The sequence below is a fragment of the Bombus pyrosoma genome, linkage group LG2 (assembly GCF_014825855.1).
Source record: "Bombus pyrosoma isolate SC7728 linkage group LG2, ASM1482585v1, whole genome shotgun sequence".
Lineage (NCBI taxonomy): Eukaryota > Metazoa > Arthropoda > Insecta > Hymenoptera > Apidae > Bombus > Bombus pyrosoma.
In genome coordinates this window covers 7,731,852-7,751,310 of record NC_057771.1, presented here as the reverse complement: position 1 = coordinate 7,751,310, position 19,459 = coordinate 7,731,852, and the positions used below count along the sequence as shown (strand labels likewise).

At 42.4% G+C, this 19,459-nt stretch overlaps 1 protein-coding gene across 10 annotated transcripts in view; it reads right to left on the bottom strand.

The window, feature by feature from the left end:
- LOC122576234 (protein dead ringer) overlaps nt 1-19,459 on the bottom strand; it is a 318,271-nt gene that overhangs the window by 93,899 nt on the left and 204,913 nt on the right. For 9 of the 10 annotated variants that reach the window (XM_043746296.1, XM_043746284.1, XM_043746240.1 and 6 more), the window contains 2 exons: nt 1,639-1,842; nt 698-1,051 (listed from right to left, as the gene is read on the bottom strand). In XM_043746296.1, the coding sequence (XP_043602231.1) occupies nt 698-1,051; nt 1,639-1,683 (399 nt within the window). In that variant the 5' untranslated portion in view covers nt 1,684-1,842. The remainder of the gene's footprint in view (nt 1-697; nt 1,052-1,638; nt 1,843-19,459) is intronic. The other variant, XM_043746267.1, reaches the window with a different exon arrangement.

The following is a 19,459-nucleotide window of genomic DNA, read 5'->3' as shown; positions in this document are numbered from 1 at the left end:
CGTTTTATTTATCCTACGGAGAATCTGTGTATGTACACACGTCTAGAATTTGACATGTTGGAGTGCTACGAACGAAAATACGGTTAACTTCGAACCGTCCTATCCGCAAAGGGTCAATCCTTGTACCGAATGCTTGTATCGAACCTTCTTTGAAAAGCGAACCTTTTCGAGACCATGAAAATCTTTTCGTTTCGTCGATTATTAACAATAGGAGCTTCTGCTTTTACAAGGAAGATCTAACGTAACAAAGTTAAGACTAATTCTCACCAGAACAAATACATTTCTCGTTTCATAAATAATAACTAGCTGAAAGTAGTATAAATTCAAAATAAAAAATTATCCCGTTTCCATCTTGAACAAACAGATGTCCTTTGTGCGTTGTAAAAGAGATAACGTCCACGGCAGAGCAAGAACATTAACGAGCACGATAACCTGGGTGCTGTGCTAAAAATCCCGCGATAACGAACCCGAGATCCCTAGATCCCGTTGGCCCAGATATCGGTCGTATTTAAACTTTCAAGCAATTAAACGAGCCATGGGGTTCGTACGCCAATTGTTTTCAATTGCACGTTCTTTCGTAACAATCGCTCCAGGTGTAGAAACGAGATCGACGCGGATATCGACAAATTCGTTGATGAACGCGATAACAAGGACCAAGAGCAATCTATACGTATATAAAACTATCTATAGTACTTGCCTGACGCACCTGTTTGAACTGCTCTTCGAAGCTCCAGCTGGTCTGTTGCTGGTGATTCGTGCCCGTCGAGTTACTCTGCGAATGATTGCTAGTCTCGCGAGGCTCTCCGCCGTTTCTACCGCTACCCTGTGATGATTCGCTGGAATGTGAACTGGCCGATGATGTCATTTGATTTCCGATGCCGCTCACGATAGCACTATTCGCTTGTTGATGATTGTTTTGCGAATGGTGCTGCGGCGTTAGGAACGCTGCAGGTGGTGGAAACGAAAATGGTAGATTGAATCCAGCTCCACTCATGGCAACTTGCAACGCTTCTAATCCGCTTTTATTGGTTAATGCATCCACATCGGCTGCCTGTGAAAAATTGTTGAACTTAAATTTGCAATTTCCCATCTTAAGTTTTACCGCGTATACGCGATGCTTTAATGATTAATCATACCGATCCACTTTTACCTAATTTTACCGAATAAAATAAGAAACGCGGAAAGCTACGAACGTCGCTCAAATTCCATATACAAGGAGTTGCGTACAACGGATGAATTTCGCATTGGAAAATAGCCGATGAACGATGCCCAGTTGAAAGTAAAGATCGTAAAAACGGCCTCGTTGTTTTATTATACTCGAAAAGAAACGCGCGTTGCTATAGCGCCACGATGGCGCCAAGCTCGTAACGGATAATAGTCACAGAGTTGCAGCAATCTCTCAAGATTCTTCAAAGCCCGTGTGTCGTTCGTATCTGTCCTTTCGAATCAACGGACGTTCTTTCTCGATCAAGTTCTACCGCGAATTACGTAAACGATCGCTCGACGTTCCAACGACCTCGTAATTACCCCGTCTTCATCGAAACACAACGTACGTTCTTGCTTAACGAGAGATTCACGACATTCGTCGAGGGTCTTGGAGAACGGACCCAAGCGTTAAAACGTCTTTTTTCCACTGACCTCCATTTTCAGCTTCGTCAGAAAGTGCGGATGGTGTGCACCCATAAGGCTGTTCAAGTGTGTTAACGGAGTAGGTGTACTAGCCTGCGCGGATGCATTATCCGACGACGAGTGCGTGTTACCCTGAAGTGGTTGCTGAGGTAATTCTTCGCCGCTCTCTTCGTCCTGAAGGTCTGGATCCGACAAATCCTCCTCCTGATGCGACTGAAAACAGATTAACGATTCTGGTTAGAACGCCTGTCAACATTGTTCTCCTTGAGGCAACTACGCAGTACCATAATTATATAGATTATAGTTATCTGTAAGCTTATTTAATTTTCTTTTATATTTATAAACTGTGTAAAACCACGTCTAATTTCTAGGCCATCAGGCTGAAATAGATAAATACGTATGTACATGCGTAATTAGGTAGCAACACTGTTGCAATGAGAGATTATTTTGAAATATTTCACAAAAATTTTATAAATTCAAGGTGATACATTTCATATTGCTGACATTACGTATGAAAAATAGCTATATTTTCGACTTTTTGTACGAAATAGATAATAATTACGATATCTGTGATATGTAATATTTAACATATGCGATTTATAACAGTAATTACATATCGCGACGGTATTTGAAATACGAAATAGATGGTAGATATTATATTTAACAGCTTGCCAGAGTTTCTCTCGTGTCACAATGCGAAAGGGTTAATAGTAAAATTATCAAGACGATCGAAACGATCGATTTCGAATTCCTCGTAGAAATTTCAGTAAATCTACAACGGTACGGTTCTTAAGAGTTTGGACAACTTTCGCGAACCGGATATACGGATAAAAGAACGTTTCTCTTCTTTGTATTTTTCATATACAACTTTCACGTGTCAACATGTTGGTATAAGCTGCACATTTTTACTCGATAGCTTAGCCAATGATAGCGAAATAAGTTTCGATATTTCGTTCGATGATGCGCATTCGAACCATTACGGCGTGACTCATAGGAAAACCGAAAAGCCATTAAGATTAAAATACAACCGGTAATATCTTTAATTTCCGTTTATCTGTCGAATAACAGTTACGCAAATTTTAACCTGATTCCATGATTGTACGGGTTAAAGAAAAGCCTGGGAGCGTTGATACGCGATATCAACGGTTCAGGTATAATCGTGAGTAAAGAGGGCAAGATATCGGGAACATTAAACATTAATTAGGAAAATGGCGAGTGGGCCTTCTATATGGCAAGATAGCTGCTATCGGGCGGCATTATTATGCTACGGGTGTCATAAGTGTTTTACGAGCGTGCGCGTTGCACCGGTCACCAGATAAAACTATGCGAAGTGACATTACCGAGAACGGAAATGAGAATCGTAAAGTGCGTGGAAAAAACGGATGTTCCGTTGTCTTGGTCGCGAAATCGGTTCCTACGGTCCTTACGGTCGGCCCAACGTTTCTCAAACGTAAGTACACACGACGCCACGAATAATTGCACTTTGAATTATTCTCAATTCGTTTGTTCTTTGTTCCTTTTTCTTTTTTTTTTTTTCTTTTTTTTTTACGAATATGCCTAATTCGTTTCCAACTATCGCCTCCTCGAATCTTTTATGGTAGACATTACATTCGTGGAGGAATCGGTGCTATCGCAGAACCCGACAATTGCTTTCTCACGATCGTATCGCGACGCGTTATTAGTTGTTACCACTTTCTGCGGGCAGGGTAAATGCAGTCCAAAGATTACAGTGTACAGTCACCGTGTTGTATAGTCACGACTAACCGCGATAATTCGGTCGTTATACATTTCACTGTTACCCTTTAAAAATATCACTTCGATATGAAAATTTCGTCCGCGATACGGCTTTACTGGATGGAAATGGTTTAACGCAAGAAGCGAAAGAGTTCAATAGCTACGATTACGCTCGTCGGTTGCAACTTTGAATGTTGTGACATCAGCTTACTACGGTAATTATCTAATGTCAAGCATAAACTATGATATGCTAATATAAAGACTTCGTAGAAAAAAAAAGCACGACGAATCATATTTCCACTTTTTACAGGGTGACAGTTTTAAAGTTCAGTACGTTACCAAAATTGTCATTTTACTTGGTTTTCAAGTTAAACGTGTACTTACGTCCATTCGAATAATTTCAAATAATTTTAAACAATAAGCTTATTTCCCTCTTAATCCTCTCTGTGCAAATTAAGTCACCCACGTCCGTTCCTTCTTTTTTTTTTTTTTTTTTATTCAAGGTTTTAAAGGAACTGAAAGTATTCTAGAATATTTATTGGAGTTTTCACCCGGTCTTATATGATCAGTTTCCAAGCGAAGAAAATATCTATTTGCCTGCACGCCTCGTAGATAAAGAGGGCATACTTTCATGGGACAGTGAACGCCCCAGGAATTTTGTTTCCCTGGACCCCTGGAAAAATACAAGGCCGTTTAAAGGGAAATCTTAACCATTCGTAGGTAAGCTGGGTCCTTGTCGCCCCGGGCGGAATTTTGCTTATTCTTAGGAAATGAATTTTTGTTTAATCCTACAAAATCTTTCAAACATGGTCAATTTCCAAGCGAAGAAAATGTTTAAAAAATTGTGCTTGCATACGAAAGGTTAGAATTTCCCTTTAAACGACCTTGTACTTTTCCAGGGAACCAGGGAAACAAAATTCTGGGGGCGTTCACCGTCCCATGAAGGTGCGCCCTCTTTATCTACGAGGCGTGCATGCAAATAGATTCATCGAATCTCTGGGTGTATTCAAATGGCGACCGTCTACCTGAAAAGGGCGGACTTGGATAAATATATACCTATCGGATGCAGGTGCCGCGCAAGATGTACCAACTGATGGATCCGATCTAAAACCGAATTGTGATCGAAGCGAGAGACGAACAGATATAAGAACGGTCCCTCTGTCGGCGTTTTGAGCACGTGTGATAATATTGACCGTTCGAGGTGGTCACCGATGAACGATGGTCCTCGCTTGATGGAATCCTAATCAAATACGAAGCAACCTCGTCCGTCGAATTCCTATCCAGTGGGACAATCGTGGAGATTCCAATCTACTCTCCTCATATTGTTCGAACGACCACGATTTTTACCATTTCACGCGTTGCGATTCGATCCAGACGACCATTTTTTTTTCTTTTTTTTTCCTTGATGCTCGTGCATGTAACGTCACAGAGGACATACAGCACATACGGATAGAACAAAGATCATCGCAGATACTTGACAATGGCGTAGATACAGTAAAATTACAAATCGCAAAGCTATGCGAGTTACACGTCTCTGATACCGAGCAGATCGATTACATTTAAAATTCAGAAAATTACATATGACACGTACATGAAAAGACTAACTGCTACCTAGTGTTTGACGTATAGCAGAGATCGTACATACTATAAATTATGGTCTTGGTGTTAGAAAATATACATAATGGAACGGACTGTTGAAACACTCGTGGAACTTACTGGCGTGAAAAAAAAAAGCTCACTCTGCGCCGAACCAGACGCATCGCATTTCGATATCATTAGCAAGTGCAACGAACGAGCCGCAGCTGGAGTTCTCTTTCTGATAAGACGTTGTGAAAGTTTCACGGTATCGCAGAATGTCGGTAGTTTCATGAAAAATTGAAAGTACGTGATAGAAAGTCAAGTGGAGAAAGAGTGGCAGTCGTGAAAACGAATGACGCCATTTGACGTTGGACGCATCGGTATTCGCGTCGCGGGGCGGCCCACAAATTACTATATCATTGAAGAGGTTGCTGGATGCTCGAGGAGAGCTGGCGTCATTACGATAATCACGGTAGAGGCGTTCGGAATATATACCATTGTTCTATAACGCGAACCGCTGTTCCTACGTAGGTGTTCGAATTTCTTACTACGGGACCCACGACCGAAACGCAGGCATATTTGATTATATAACGCTATATGTAAAATATGTTGGTTTCGAACGTAATTTTCATTCGCGTCCGGCTATACCTCTTTCCGGAGTTAACGAAATATATCTTCCTTTGTGTTTGTTAAATTTGATTTCTGTTTAATCCATAAAAGGTTTTTATAAAATTTAGTGATACAACGAAATCCTGATTATCTTAACTATACGATCGTGATACACGTGGTTCACGTACGATGGAACTGTTTGGACGATCGAATGGCTTTGTTTCCACGAGAGAACATTTACTTCACGCTATTTTCTAGATACTAATATTAAAGAAAAGTAGAAACTTTCGAACAAATCCTTAGTAATTTCTGTCACTTTCCAATTCCTATTATCCAGTTTCAATGTCACTGTCAAATTTTTCGTTGATCGATCCACTCCGTTAATCGATGTTTCGATAATGAGGATTCTAACACGATAATCGACGTCACCGCATCGTTGCCAATCGCCAGTTTTAAAATTCTTTCCGAATACCAGATACGATGGTGTGCATTCATGTTTCATAACACTTTCCAATGTTGAAATAAACTTTGAAGTCATCACACGGAATACTAGAAATCCATAGAACAATGAATTAGAAATTCTCTTTACGCTTAAACGGAAAGTGAATTCGCAAGGTTTCGCCTGAAAACCATCTTTTAAAGGAACAAATATTGCGCCGTGCTGGTTACTTTCCTTGGTCCCTGATACTAGCTGAGGATGAACGGAATAAATCAATAGAAAGCGCGGCGAGTGGTCCTGTGACTTAAGCCAGGTCGGGCGAAGCTTCAGGTAAAACTGTTGCCCTTAGTAAACAAGTGGGCGCGGCCTGTTCCTCATCCATAGAAGAAAAATCACTCCCAGGTTTCTGTCACCGGGAATACCTGGGGATGATTGTGTTGCTGCATAATTCGTAGGTTGGCCTACCGAAAACACGTGGGTCCTGGAACGTGGAACAGGCTCGTGGGCAGCTAATCGAATCACAAGAGGTCTATTCACGCGGGGCAGGCTCACTCTATTAGTCCACAAAAGCTACACCTGTACTACACTCTGGGCGACGCCATGTATCACCGGGATCGTCGCCTTCTTTTACTCGAGCAGAAGCGCGAAACCAGATGACGTCCGCGAGCCGAACGCGTCCAATTATCGGTTTTACGTCTATTTTCGATCCGAGACTGATCAAAAAAAGACGACGCGCAAATGAGATTTTTAAACGTCGAGAGCGGTCACGAGGATTTATCGACGCGTCCCGATCTTCACTACATTGTGCTCCGCTTTCCGTGCCGACTTGGTTTCAATGACGTTACGAGAATGACGTATAAATACCTTCTGAAAAGAAACGAAAAATAACGCTGAAGTTTTTCGGCGCATGCACGAAACTCGCGCCTTCTTCCATTACGTATTAATAGCTTTTGACGAGTGGAATTAAGAGATACTGGTTTCAAGGTGTTGAAATCATTGTTTTAAAAGCTATGCGTTACACGAGGTTCGTGCATATCCCGCGGTATTTACTTGCACATACATATTTTACGACTTACGTGTATCGTCAGGAGCTTGATTGACGGAATGAATTGTTACTTAGTTGGATGAACGTGCGTCAGGTTTAATTAACATTATTAAAGAATATGTTGGCGTTGAACGGATACGAGTAAATTTACATCTTGCAACCAGCGTATCGTTGGAACCTACTGGCCGAAAACTTTCGTATATTATAAAAGAAGTTGGAAGTGCAGTGTGTTCGAAAACGAAGTTGAACCAAGTGAAAGCGACGGCATTCTTTTCAGAGGACAGAAACGCAAACGTCAAAGTGACAAAATGGGCGGGTATCATCGAGAGACCGTGACCGAGCACGGCAGACCATGATGCAGTTGGTTATAAGCAGCAAAGTTCCGTTCCCTGAAAGTCAACTCTCGGCTTCATGAAGACGTTTTAACGAGATTTAATATATCCTAGGCACGACAATAGCTAAATTTACCGGAGGCCAGGCCGTGACGCGTTATCCCTTACGCTTACGAGCCATGGCAGATAACCGAGTCTCTCGTGATTTATTGCCGCGCCGCCGCTCTCTGTACGATTGTTTTATTGTTTATACCTTATAGTTTGCACGCTTCGCGGGTGTACCCGTAGCTGGGTAACAAAGCCCGCGCGACCGTGCGTTCATGCATGCGCCTGGATCCCTAGACACGCGCGTACGCGAACACTAAATCATCGCCTAAACGCTGGAGGCGCTACGGGTGGCGCGTCTCTAAATATTCTAATTATTGTCTTGTAATCGCGCCGCTCATCCAGAACCCTTCGCTTTTTCAACGAAATACCAGTTTATCGTCTCCTCCGTTTCGCACCAGTTTTATATTGCTCTTTGAAAAACTGTCTGTTATTTTTTGTTTCGAATGATCTTCGTTAGATATATCATTTAGTCGTCGTGATACGTTTCAAGTATCGTTTTAAATCAACAGAATAAATCAATGTGTTTTTTTCCTTATTATATAACGCAATTTGTTTCCTCTTCATAATTCACTATAGTTACGTTTCAAGAGTCCGAAGCTATTCTCATATTAATAAATAGTTCTCATCTGCGTATATATATGTTCTCTGATATCGTCAGCATCATTGTCGCAAGCGTTGAAAACTTGACCTTCCTCCTCGAAGCGATAAATTAATTCACGGGATATCGGTCGCGTGGATGCACCGAGCTTCGATTTCGCAAGCTGATAGGAAATATCGCGCGAAGCAGAGGTGAGCGTATCGTTCCTGATACGCGAAATATCAAATAAAGGAAAGGAGAATTGATATGCGATTTGTTAGGCGACGAGGATGAAAGAATCGGCGCAAAACGATGAAAGATCGAACGAAGAGAAGAATTTATATTTTTTTGTTAGATTCTATATCCATTCACGTACGTTAAATATTACTAATACGAAAGGTCAAGGACTGCTTCGGATTGACATTTTATGCGCTCGAGAATAAAAATATGACGCTGTAAGAAGAAAGACACGAAGATCAATTACCGAGCGTTCCGCAATACCAAATCTCGAAATTCAATTTGTAGGAATTATTTATTAAAATATTTTTAAAACGATGGGATAAAACAATCGGATGGGATAATGGATAAAACGTTTTTGATTTTATCATGAAAAACATCGGACGCTTCCCACACGTATTTTGTGGTCGTAGTTAATAGCGAAAGAACTAAACGAAGGTAAAGAGCGAAGAAGAGAAAGTCTCGTTTAGACGTTCGTGGGGTCCCCGTGACGAAGTGCCGGGTGTAAGCCAGTGCACAAAGGGAGGTCGAGAAACGAAGAAATAGTGCAATTCCAGGCGTATTACACGGACGATTAATTTGGCCCTATACTCGCGCGAACCGCGGCGAGATGTATCGCGCGGCTAGAACATCGCGTCGCGCGATTCGCCGATTATTCGAGGAGTCGTGAGCTCGCGATGATTTTGGTACCGCGTCGTACATCAAACGACCAGACGTTTGTATCTTCGGCTAAAACTCTGTTGCACCGTTAAGCAACTTTCCCTTTTTCATTTTTTCTTCCTCTCTTTTTTTTTTCGTTCTCTGTCAAACTGCGCGATCTTTCCCACTGTAAATCGTAGGTATACGGGTTTGCTTTACGACTTTGGCAATTGTGCTTTAACGCGTCCAAGGCTTTGAACATAAGGCTTTAAATCTCTCGAACGGAAAGAAACAGATTTGATAAAATAAATAACTTCTTATCGTAAATAGCAGCCGCAAATTGGAAACGGCGTAATCGCAAGAGCCCTCATCGCCAGACGCGTCCCTCTCACGCTGCGAAATCTTTATTACCACGGAAAATGGAAACGCGTCTTCGTCCCTCGTGGCAAATTGAAACGCGTAAACTGCCAAGTACGACGGGCTTGGAACACGCGCGAAATGGAACGCGTTATCGGGAATGTTATCAAACTAATTTCCTAAACCGGTAACACCGGGAACGTCCAAACGAGAAAACGGGTTTTCAATGATTATTTTATATTTCGCCGAACGAACGTGCTCACGAATGCTATCTATAATCTCTGGTAGATGAATTAGGACCACTCCGATATTTTTGATTTTTTTTTTTTTTTTTTTTTCTAGCGAGATTGTGAGATGCATGCGAATTTTAGTAGCAGTTGGAATAAATTTTAACGTTAATTACTAGGGTTTTATATACACTGATATATAAATAATTTGCCTCTTTTCACCTTCGTTACAGCTCATATTCTTTATAGCACGTCCCGTATATACTAGATTTTATGTCCACGCCATTTCGATAAATGTAATGGTCAAACGATTTGAAATACGGACATATTCCACCGTATTCTTCCAGTGATAAATTAAATAAACGAAATAATTGTTATACCATCGTTCGCGTAGGTGATTATTAACAATTTAAACGATCAAAAATAATTTATACTATATACATATTAAGCGTAGAAGGTATGGCAGATAGAAAAGTAAAATTTCGTGCGGTTCTTCGATTCGATGACCAGGAAACTGCATCGTTGATTATTCTCGGGAAAGGAATATCTTCTTCAAACAGTTCGTCAATATTATCGACATAAAATAGTCAATCTTCCTGTTAGCGATACGAGCGTGATAGCAAGAAGGGAAATTAAACGAATCGTGGCTATCACGGAAATCTTGAACGTATAAAAGCGTACAAACTTTGACTCACGTTTATTGATATTACTTTTGTATCGTTTCTCAGCATGCAAAGACGAGCGTGCAAATGCAAGAGGAGGAAGAAACGTAGAAACACGAGCTATATAAAACGAGGATGGATTCGAGCAAACGTTTGATGCAATAACTCAAAGAGCTTTTACGCAAAGCGCCGTTTACCCACACACGACGGCGCGCGCGTAGGTGAGCAAAACGCTGGAAGAGTGCAACGATTTAATGAATGGCCCCGGCGTTCATCGAACGCGCAATAAAAACGAAAGTTTAAGTATCTACACGAGTTCCGTTCGGACCCCCTGCGGTGCTCCCACGTAGAGATCACGGCTTCATCACCAGATCTTCTCGTTGTGTACGTACGCAACGAGTTACCCGTGTACTCGTGCGTTCGTGAAGCAAATTCATAAGTGGTCGATGATAAACAGCTCCGAATCGGAGTCGTTTTGGCAGATCGATCGATTTAGATTGAGAGATTACCCCTGGCGGTCACCATCGTGTCGGGGAGGAGAGAACGACTTAAGGGGAAGAGGGGACTGATTTATCGGCTCAGCCAGGGCTTTTGTCAGGTATATAAATTCATTGACCATCGGAATCGTCATCGCTGTAATCGCCTTTATTTATCAATATCGCCGGGAAGGCGCATCTATCAAACCTGTCTATTTAGGTGAAGCTTCCTACGGGACACCTTGTCGAGTAACATGCTCGCGATCCTCGTACCTGAAACGTTCGCATTTTTGACGACCTTTCCACAGGGACCAACGTTACGTTAATTCGAGCGGAATACTCGTTCACGAACGATCGAAAGGAAGCAGCGAAATGACCAGATTCCTTAAGTACCCGTGAGTACAGTCTATGTGGCCTCTACGAGTATCTTGGTTCCACGTGTTTGCCAGATTCGAGATCTCGAACGTCTCACGGCAGGCAGGAATTATTTTTATCAATCTACGCTTATGCAACCTCGCTGGCCCTTGGCAGGGGGTGCTTCCAAAAGGAGCGATCCTTTCAGAACAAGAAATTCAACGTAATCGTATCGAAACGCCATAAATAAAATCGTGAAATAAACGAATACGGATAAAAGGAAATTTAACCAGCCTGACAATGATATGATAGGTGGACATTTTGAATCGTTGAGTATTTATACGAATCGACCTATAGACTACCAGAAGGTAAACCTTGCCAGAAGGGGTTTTCCAAACAAAACGATCCTTTCGAACGAATGCAAAACAAGAGATTCGACGTTATCGTTAAAACGCGCCAAACAAGAAAGAAGGATGAAAAGATAAGAACGATAGAAGTTGAACGACATGGCAAAAATAGATGCGTACTTCGATCATCAAATCTTCCATCACAGATCTATTTACAAATGAGATTACCAACGCGTAAGCTCTTAGTAAAGATCGGTTTCCAAAAGAAGTGATACTTTTGAGTCTTCCAATACGAGCACAGGATATCCAACATCGAAACAAAAAAAAGAACAGCAAAAGATATTTCGACATAAAAATAATTCGACTTGCGTTCTAAGAATGCACGCCTACCTCGACCGCCAAATTTTCGCGCAAATCTCCCCACAGATACGAGATCACGTTGTCAGCATGTAAGTCGAGAAGCAAAGAAACTAAGACAAAAGAGAAGAAGCGAGCTGACAGGACAACGCGATACAGAGGGGCGTCCGTCCAATTGTTCGGGCAAAGACGGTGTCGCGTTTGGAGCTTTGTGAGTCGCGAGAAAAGCTGTCCCGATCGGCGGGCACGTCAGGGAGAGCTTATACCATATCCCTGACTCCGAGGGCGGTCCGCAAGATCAAGTTCGGGGAAAAGGGTCCCCATCGCGAGAGCCATATTTATAACCGTGGCGTATTTCGTGTAAAGTAAATCGGAGACGCGGCGGAAAGACGGACGGACGATGGCTGCTCCGCCAGATTTAATTAATGACCCGCCGAGTTTGATCTGCCGCTACAAAGACCGAAGGCAAGCACCGATCTCTTTCTCTTTCTCCCTCTTGTTTCTGCCCTCCTCCTGTTCGCCACGCACGGCCACCAAAAGTCCGTCGATGGAGCGAGCAGGAGAGGTCGAGAGCAAACGTTTATTTCGGTCTTGGAGCGAGCAAACGCAAGAAAGGGCGTCCTCGACACTCGTCCCATCTCCCTCTTATTGTTCGAAAGCGCTACGACCACGCTCTCTTCTGCTTTTCGACCCTTCCGCCATTTTTTGCGCCTGGACGCCGGATGGACAACCACCGTTCGACAATTTGAACGTCCAAGCTTTGCTGAAATTCGAACCCCCAACCCCTTTATTTCGCCATCTTTCCCTATACATTGTGAACGATCGTTCGGTTCCAAAGAATTCCCGACACTCGTATATTTTTGCTTCCGATGACAAAAAAAAATAACACTCTTTCCCAAGAGATTTCTGTTTATATGGGAAAGATTTATATGGATTTACATGGAAATATTTTCCACGACAAATATGTATAAGTGGAAATAGAAATGATTATAGGTAAAGCATAAGACATGTCACTTCGCTCATACGTCTTCCAATGTTAAGTATTAAACAAAGGAAAATTTGCTCGAGTTTTTCAGCAAACGTAACGAACAATCTTAATACACGTGGCCAACAGCGTAATGCGAAACTCCGTTTGTTGGAGGAAAATTTTATTTAATTTGATTGAATTCGACGAAGCAGCGTGTTCGCCGCGGAAAAATTCATACGCGTTTGGGTCCATGAAACGTGAAAATTGGCGTGAAATACCGGCGTATGTACTTGGTCAAAGTAAATACGGATAGCACGACAAACGGGGCGCATAGAGAAGAGGCTTCTGCTGCCGTATAGTTATTTCGAACTTGACCCACATATCCCCGGCTTCCGGCGAACCACGCTTTGACGGATAGCGAGTCGCACAGTCGAGCCGGCGGACGTTGGTCTTTTATTTTTTTTCGTCAGCCAAGGTGCTGAAAGAAGTAGATTGATCGATCAGGGTCGTCGAATAAGAAGCGTCTTTATTTCGCGCGGAATTTCTACCGGACTGACCCACGATATCGCGTAAGATTTATTTTCGTATCACGGTCGTATGTAAATGCGCCGATGATTTACAGAGAGAACGAAGAAACGACATCTAAAATCTAGTCGTCGAAACGTTTACAAGAAATCGCGATTGCCTTTTAAAGAATCAAATATTTCGAGCGAGTCGCGACCGGCCGGCAAACGATCTTAAAATAATTGTAACTCTCTCATAGTTCGAGTAAATTGTTGCAACAGCGAGAAGCGTCCGAGCATTAAGGATGACATACGCGAAGAAGGTTAAGGTAGAGACTGTTAGGCAGTAATAATTGTCATCTAAATCCAAGAGCTGAGAGTTGATGCGAATTCCGTGGTAGAGGAGAGAGGGTTAAAGCTGAGCCGGGGCAGAGTTCGAGGGGGCGGGTGTGCCGCGTTGGCCGCCAAAGGGGGAGGGTATAGAGCAATATTAATAGCGTGGGTGGTGGCGGAGCGTCGTGGAAGATATTGTTAGAACTTGGGGGCTGCGTTACGTGGTCCAGAGGGGAGCTCCTTGCTAATGGGGTTTTAATGACGGCCAGCTGTCCGTCCGTCACACACTTTTAGACAACTATTCGGTATTTCTGTATCACCATCTCTCGATCCGATTTCTCGTGCGTGCACAATAACAAGAGATCGAGCGACGCGAGAGCCTCCCACGCGTCTTCGATCTTTTCGGAGAGAATCGCCGCGCCGACCAGGCTCGATAAATAGCGTTCGCGAAAAGCTGGTCGCTCGGATATTTAGCATCGTTCCACGTCGAACGTTATTTGGTACGCGCGTCTCACCTCGACAGTGACGAATTCGAATTTACAACTAATTTATTGAATATTATCATCCTCTCGAGTCCGTTACTTGTTATCCGAGCTTTATAACGTCTCCTAAGAACCCGAAGACCGTTCGTTCGTATGTAACTGAACTTTCAGAAATTATTGGCGATGATTCGAAATGCACGAACAGGAACAGACTTGACTAGACCACGTGCGCCTAAGGGGTGGCGCTGAACAAACGCAAAGAAAAGCGACAGACCACGATGCGATTTTACGGTCCATTAACTCATCCACCTAGACGACCAACGACATAGAAAACTTACAAGTTCGACCACCTTCCAGTCCGGAATTCCAGTACGGATTTAAACACGAGTACGGACTATCCTTTACGTGTATATTCTACGGACGAAATAGTACCAAGAAAAGAAACTAAGTAAACCTTGGCGTCGGTTTTACTTTTCGGTGACCGTACCCGGAACGTTTTCATTCTCGCAGACCTTGAGATTCTTTTTGGAGAATTTTCGGGACCCTCGGCTACCTGAAGGACTAATTGTGCTCTGACCAACAGTTTCTTTAGGAAGTATGCCCCAACCACTGACTCACAGTCAATTGACTCTCGGTTCCCGTAATACCGATATTTTCCATCGATGTTTCCTCAGTTTATCGAGAAATCGCGATTGCCGGGTTGTTTACTTTAGCGATGAACGTGCCTCCGCTTAGGTTTGGTAGAGGTGGCAGGCATAGAAAATAAGATTCCCAAGGGCACGCACGGAATGTCCATTAGAACGAAACGAACGTTCTAGCCAGTTCTGGCCACCCTTGTCTTATCTGACTCAACGTCGTTCGCATATATCACGAATTGCCGATTACGATGGCGACAGGAAAACCATACTCGAGATATTTCACAGAGAAATCGTGAATTTTACGTTTTATCTCGGAATGCACGAAGAAGAAAGATATTTCCTACAGGAGATATTATGGGATCGAAGGCAAACAGATTTGGAACATTTGGAAATATTATTTATTATTTACAGACGAGTAGAGCAGCCCATTTTGAACATTAAATCAAGGACCATAAAAAAGGGAGGAGTACGAAAAAGAAATTAATATTAGCAACCATTTTTTTTATCTACTAACAGAATCTTTATTTGATATTGCTGAGCAACGTCGAGTATTTATGACCATTATATGATTCACTGAACAACGTGATTTATAAATATAAAAAATAAAGGACCAAAGGATTTCTTTGGAAAAAAAAAAAACTTTAAGGCGTAATTAAAAGAGGAATTCGTTAACGCGGCAAAACAGGCACTCGGAGAAACTGTCCTTCGGTTCGAATGTACGGAAAATTCCGAAAATCTATTGTCAACGAACCGGGAGGTCACCATCTGTCGACCACATGATCGGCTTTCTCGCTCATCGTTTCTTTCCCCATGTCTTCTCCGTCCTAATCCCCGATTTTCCTTCCGCGAAACCGTCTGTCTTAGACCATAACCTAGAATAACCGAGATGCCTGTGGACTCCTCGGTCGCCGCTCGCGAGAATAGAACGAATTTATGGAAAACTATTCGAGGAACTCAACGAGCTTACACTCCACCTACAGCGTGTTTGACTTGTCCATTGTTTTCGACGCTTCGCCGAATACGATCCAACCGATCTTCACCGCGCACAATCTTCTCTATCGCAATAGTGGCAAATATTTAATATAGGTGTGCGTTCTTGCAACGTACCGCCACGTATTGTTTCACGAAGCTCGTTTCTAGCCGAAAAACAGCGTGTAAATACGCGTGTAACATCTCGCCGGTAACAACCGTATAGCGGCTAAGAAAATAAAACACAAGGCGAAGAGCTATTTAACAGTGATACACCATCGTGGCCAGGGCGAGCGCGTAATCTGCGCATTTATCATCGGCACGAAAATAAAATAAAAATGCTGTCGGGCGGAAAGTAAGATCGATTGCCGTGGCGACCCCAAGACGACCAGGACGACGAGCGTTCTGAAATAATGCCAACGACATCGGATATCGGAGGAATTTTTAACGAACACCCACGAGGCCTATATCCATGCTCTTGCTCCTCGGATTCAACGTCGAAATCAGGGCCTGACGCTTGACAAGGGAACATTTTATTAAACAATTTATTAAATCTCTGCAACAACTTCAACGCGTGTTCTTTGATACGAGACCTTGAACGAAGAAAAAGAGCACGCACGTTGAATTCTCTCGATTACACTTTCAAGAGTAGAAACCGAAAGTCCAGGAGGAAAGAAAGAGATACGTAAGACCGGCTGTCCGGTTCTTAAGTGTTCCCGCTGTAATTTTTTCCGGTTATCTGAGACATATTCTCCGATAAGAAGAACATCGTCGACAGGCAACATTTTCCACTCGACTCACCGGAAAACATTTTCGGAGGCAGTCGCGAGATTACTACCCGGCCGCTTAACTAGATTTTCAATTCGTAACTGGACGATAATGTTGAGTTATTTGAGTCGCTGTAATATTTGGATTTGGTTAATCATTAAACTCGGTTATGAGGAATTTTTACGAGACCTACGTTTGAAAATAGGCTATTCGATTCGTTGTTGGTTAGACGTAATAAACGATGAAATATATCATGTACATTGTGCATTGTACATTGACAGCCATAATTCTCTAACAAAGATAGGTATAACTTGTATCCAAAGGGTAAAAAGTTTATTCAACCGATGCCAGTATTCGTGATTGTAATTATCATAAATCAGTAGCACGTGTATGTGATTTTCTACAAGTTATTTTATTGTTTATTTTATTACTAGCTCTTGTATAATGCCTGTTTGCTGACTCAAATAATCTCAATACAAGATCGAAATAATTTCTCTGTTTTTTCGAATTTCTTCTTGCCGAAATAAAACACCACATCCTCCTATATACTTTTCTCATTATACTAGAAGACAATAGCGTCTTTTTAATGTACGACAAGCTTGATTGGTCTGTACAAAATTCAGAATTGAATTTTAAGCTGTAGAGGCTTAGACGACCGAAATAACACTAATTTATCCTGTTCCTGCAAGTTTTTCTCCACCTTCGATTCGAGTCGATGACTACGAACGCATCGAGAGTTTATTTATCGCCGGGACTGTATCTCAAAACATACCGAACGCAGTCATCCTATGAGTTTTTCGAGAAGAACCGCAGCACGAGATTATACCAGATGCTCTTGGAAAGAAACAGCCTTGACCTTGGAGCGTGGTAGCGTTAGAACAGAAGCGCGTGCCTACTCATTTGCTTATCTACTACCAAGTGCTTCGAAATCGTTCTACGTTCGCTTCAATTTGACATAGCTGCCTCTTGTACAGCGTGTTGTAATCGAGGAAAGAACACGGCGTGGCTGGCAATTTTGTGAAAAAGATCGCAAATTAGCCGGTGCGGTCAACTTTCAATTTCAATACGATTCCGGAAGAACGAGTGGTTTCCGTGTCGTTAACGTTTATCGATCGATTCAGCGACAGATGTATTTTAATAGATGTTCACCACCTTTAATTTCCTTGGGCTGCGATCGACGATTTGGAACGAAAACACATTTCGAGGCAGAATGCACGCGTTATTTACGACCCGATTGAAACGAGTATCTCACGATCGATCGCGGAAGTTGCACAAGTCTTCTGCTGGTAATAAATTTAACGAGCGTACAGCTTCCGCAATAGAATGGGTCCATCGTTATGATATTTTCATAATCTTCTAATTTTTACTTTTCTATCATTTCTATAATTTTCATGTAGAACCATCGACGAATCTATCAACAGCTAATTAATCGTTGTTACGTAGAATTATTTTCATTTCTGATGTGCCTGGTTCAAAACTATTGTTACTCTAACCGCATTGCCGAAAATTCGAACGAATATCTTATATAAAGGATATTCAATTTCACGAGGAAAAATGAATAAAATATTTGGACTTTTCTCTTAAATTCTTACTTACATACTCGGTAGGCATATGATATTTTTTACAAGACATAAAGATGTGAAGCTACGATGTTTAAAAAAATATGTCACGAGCTATGTATGTGTCAAGTAATTAATATCCATTAATTGGATAGGTTTGCGTGAAAATGATCGATGGAAATGCTATATCTTGGATAACAGGGTGACTAGACACTTGCACTGGATCGAAAGACAGTAGAAAGATCAAGGTACGAGGTGGTTAGCGTGATGCAAGGTCACTGGGAAGCAAAAGGAGGATCGACGCGACGATGACGATAGGCGATCGCGTGTCCGTTGGAAGGAACGGGAGCCGACAGTGGCTCTTTTGGTTGCTTGAATGAATAATCGGTCCAGGCTTACCGGTTGCTCGAATATACACGGAACTTCAGCCCGGTCGAAATTACGCCTCCGCGTAACCGTTCATTTAACGTTAATTTAATGATACACGAGCTTCGACAAAACAACTATTTCGCACGGGTCTGGCCTTCCTTCGCGGAAGGGGGGCTCTGATACCAAAGAATTTTCAGTGAAAACGCCTCGAGCTTCACCTAGGCTAACTGCGTTTATTATATCGATGTAAAGGATATCCTCAAATTACAGCATATGAGGCTGTGCGTAAGGGTTGTTCGAAATTATTTCCCTTCTTAATTCGGAACTTTGACAAGCGGATTGAAAATCATAGTGTAAATCGATCCTCTACTAATTACCATGGAACAGCGTTTTCCATTTATTATCGTAGAAAATTGATTCTCTCCTTTAAGAAGAAGTACGCTTTTAATTTAATTGATCATCGAACCAAAGGAACGATACTTCGAAAAGTTAAAATACGTGACTAAATTCAAAGTCATAGACCATTGGTTTACATCGACGTGGTCTTCCAGTATGCAGCCAAGTATCCAGCGTGCAAAAAGGAAAAGACCGTTGAACGTAGGAAGCGCAAACGCAGTGAAAGGAAGAAGTTCGCACCATAGGATCGGTTGTGTCAGGCTAATGTCTTTGACGATGGCGTGCGAAATACAAGGGTGTATAACTGGAAGCTATCGTTTCTCGCTGGTTAGAGAGTGATCGTGATTTTTGCGAGACCGATGTGCCATTTAAGACGAGGCTAAAGATAAAAGGTAGTACGCGTTTCGAAAGATCGCATCGAACGTGACACGGCCGCAGGCATCGCTAACGCGAGACACACAGTTGAACGAAAGGGGAGAAAAAGAAGGCTGGGAGGAGCTGTTCTCGGACGGCAAAGTTGGCGTTCGAAGCTTTTCGACTAACGCAATAAAGGCGCGCGCGATAATATTGCGAATAATAAATATCAGGATGTAAATCCGTTGGCAAAGGTAACGTCGAGCATAAATCAAGAATGGCGGAGCTGCGAGAGGGCGACGGGACGGTCGGTCGCGAACCGTCCGTCCATCCGTTTTGTACCCTCGTAGAATCGCGTCGTAAACTCGTCAAACTCACCTCACGAAATAGCATTAACTACTGGGATAATACAAT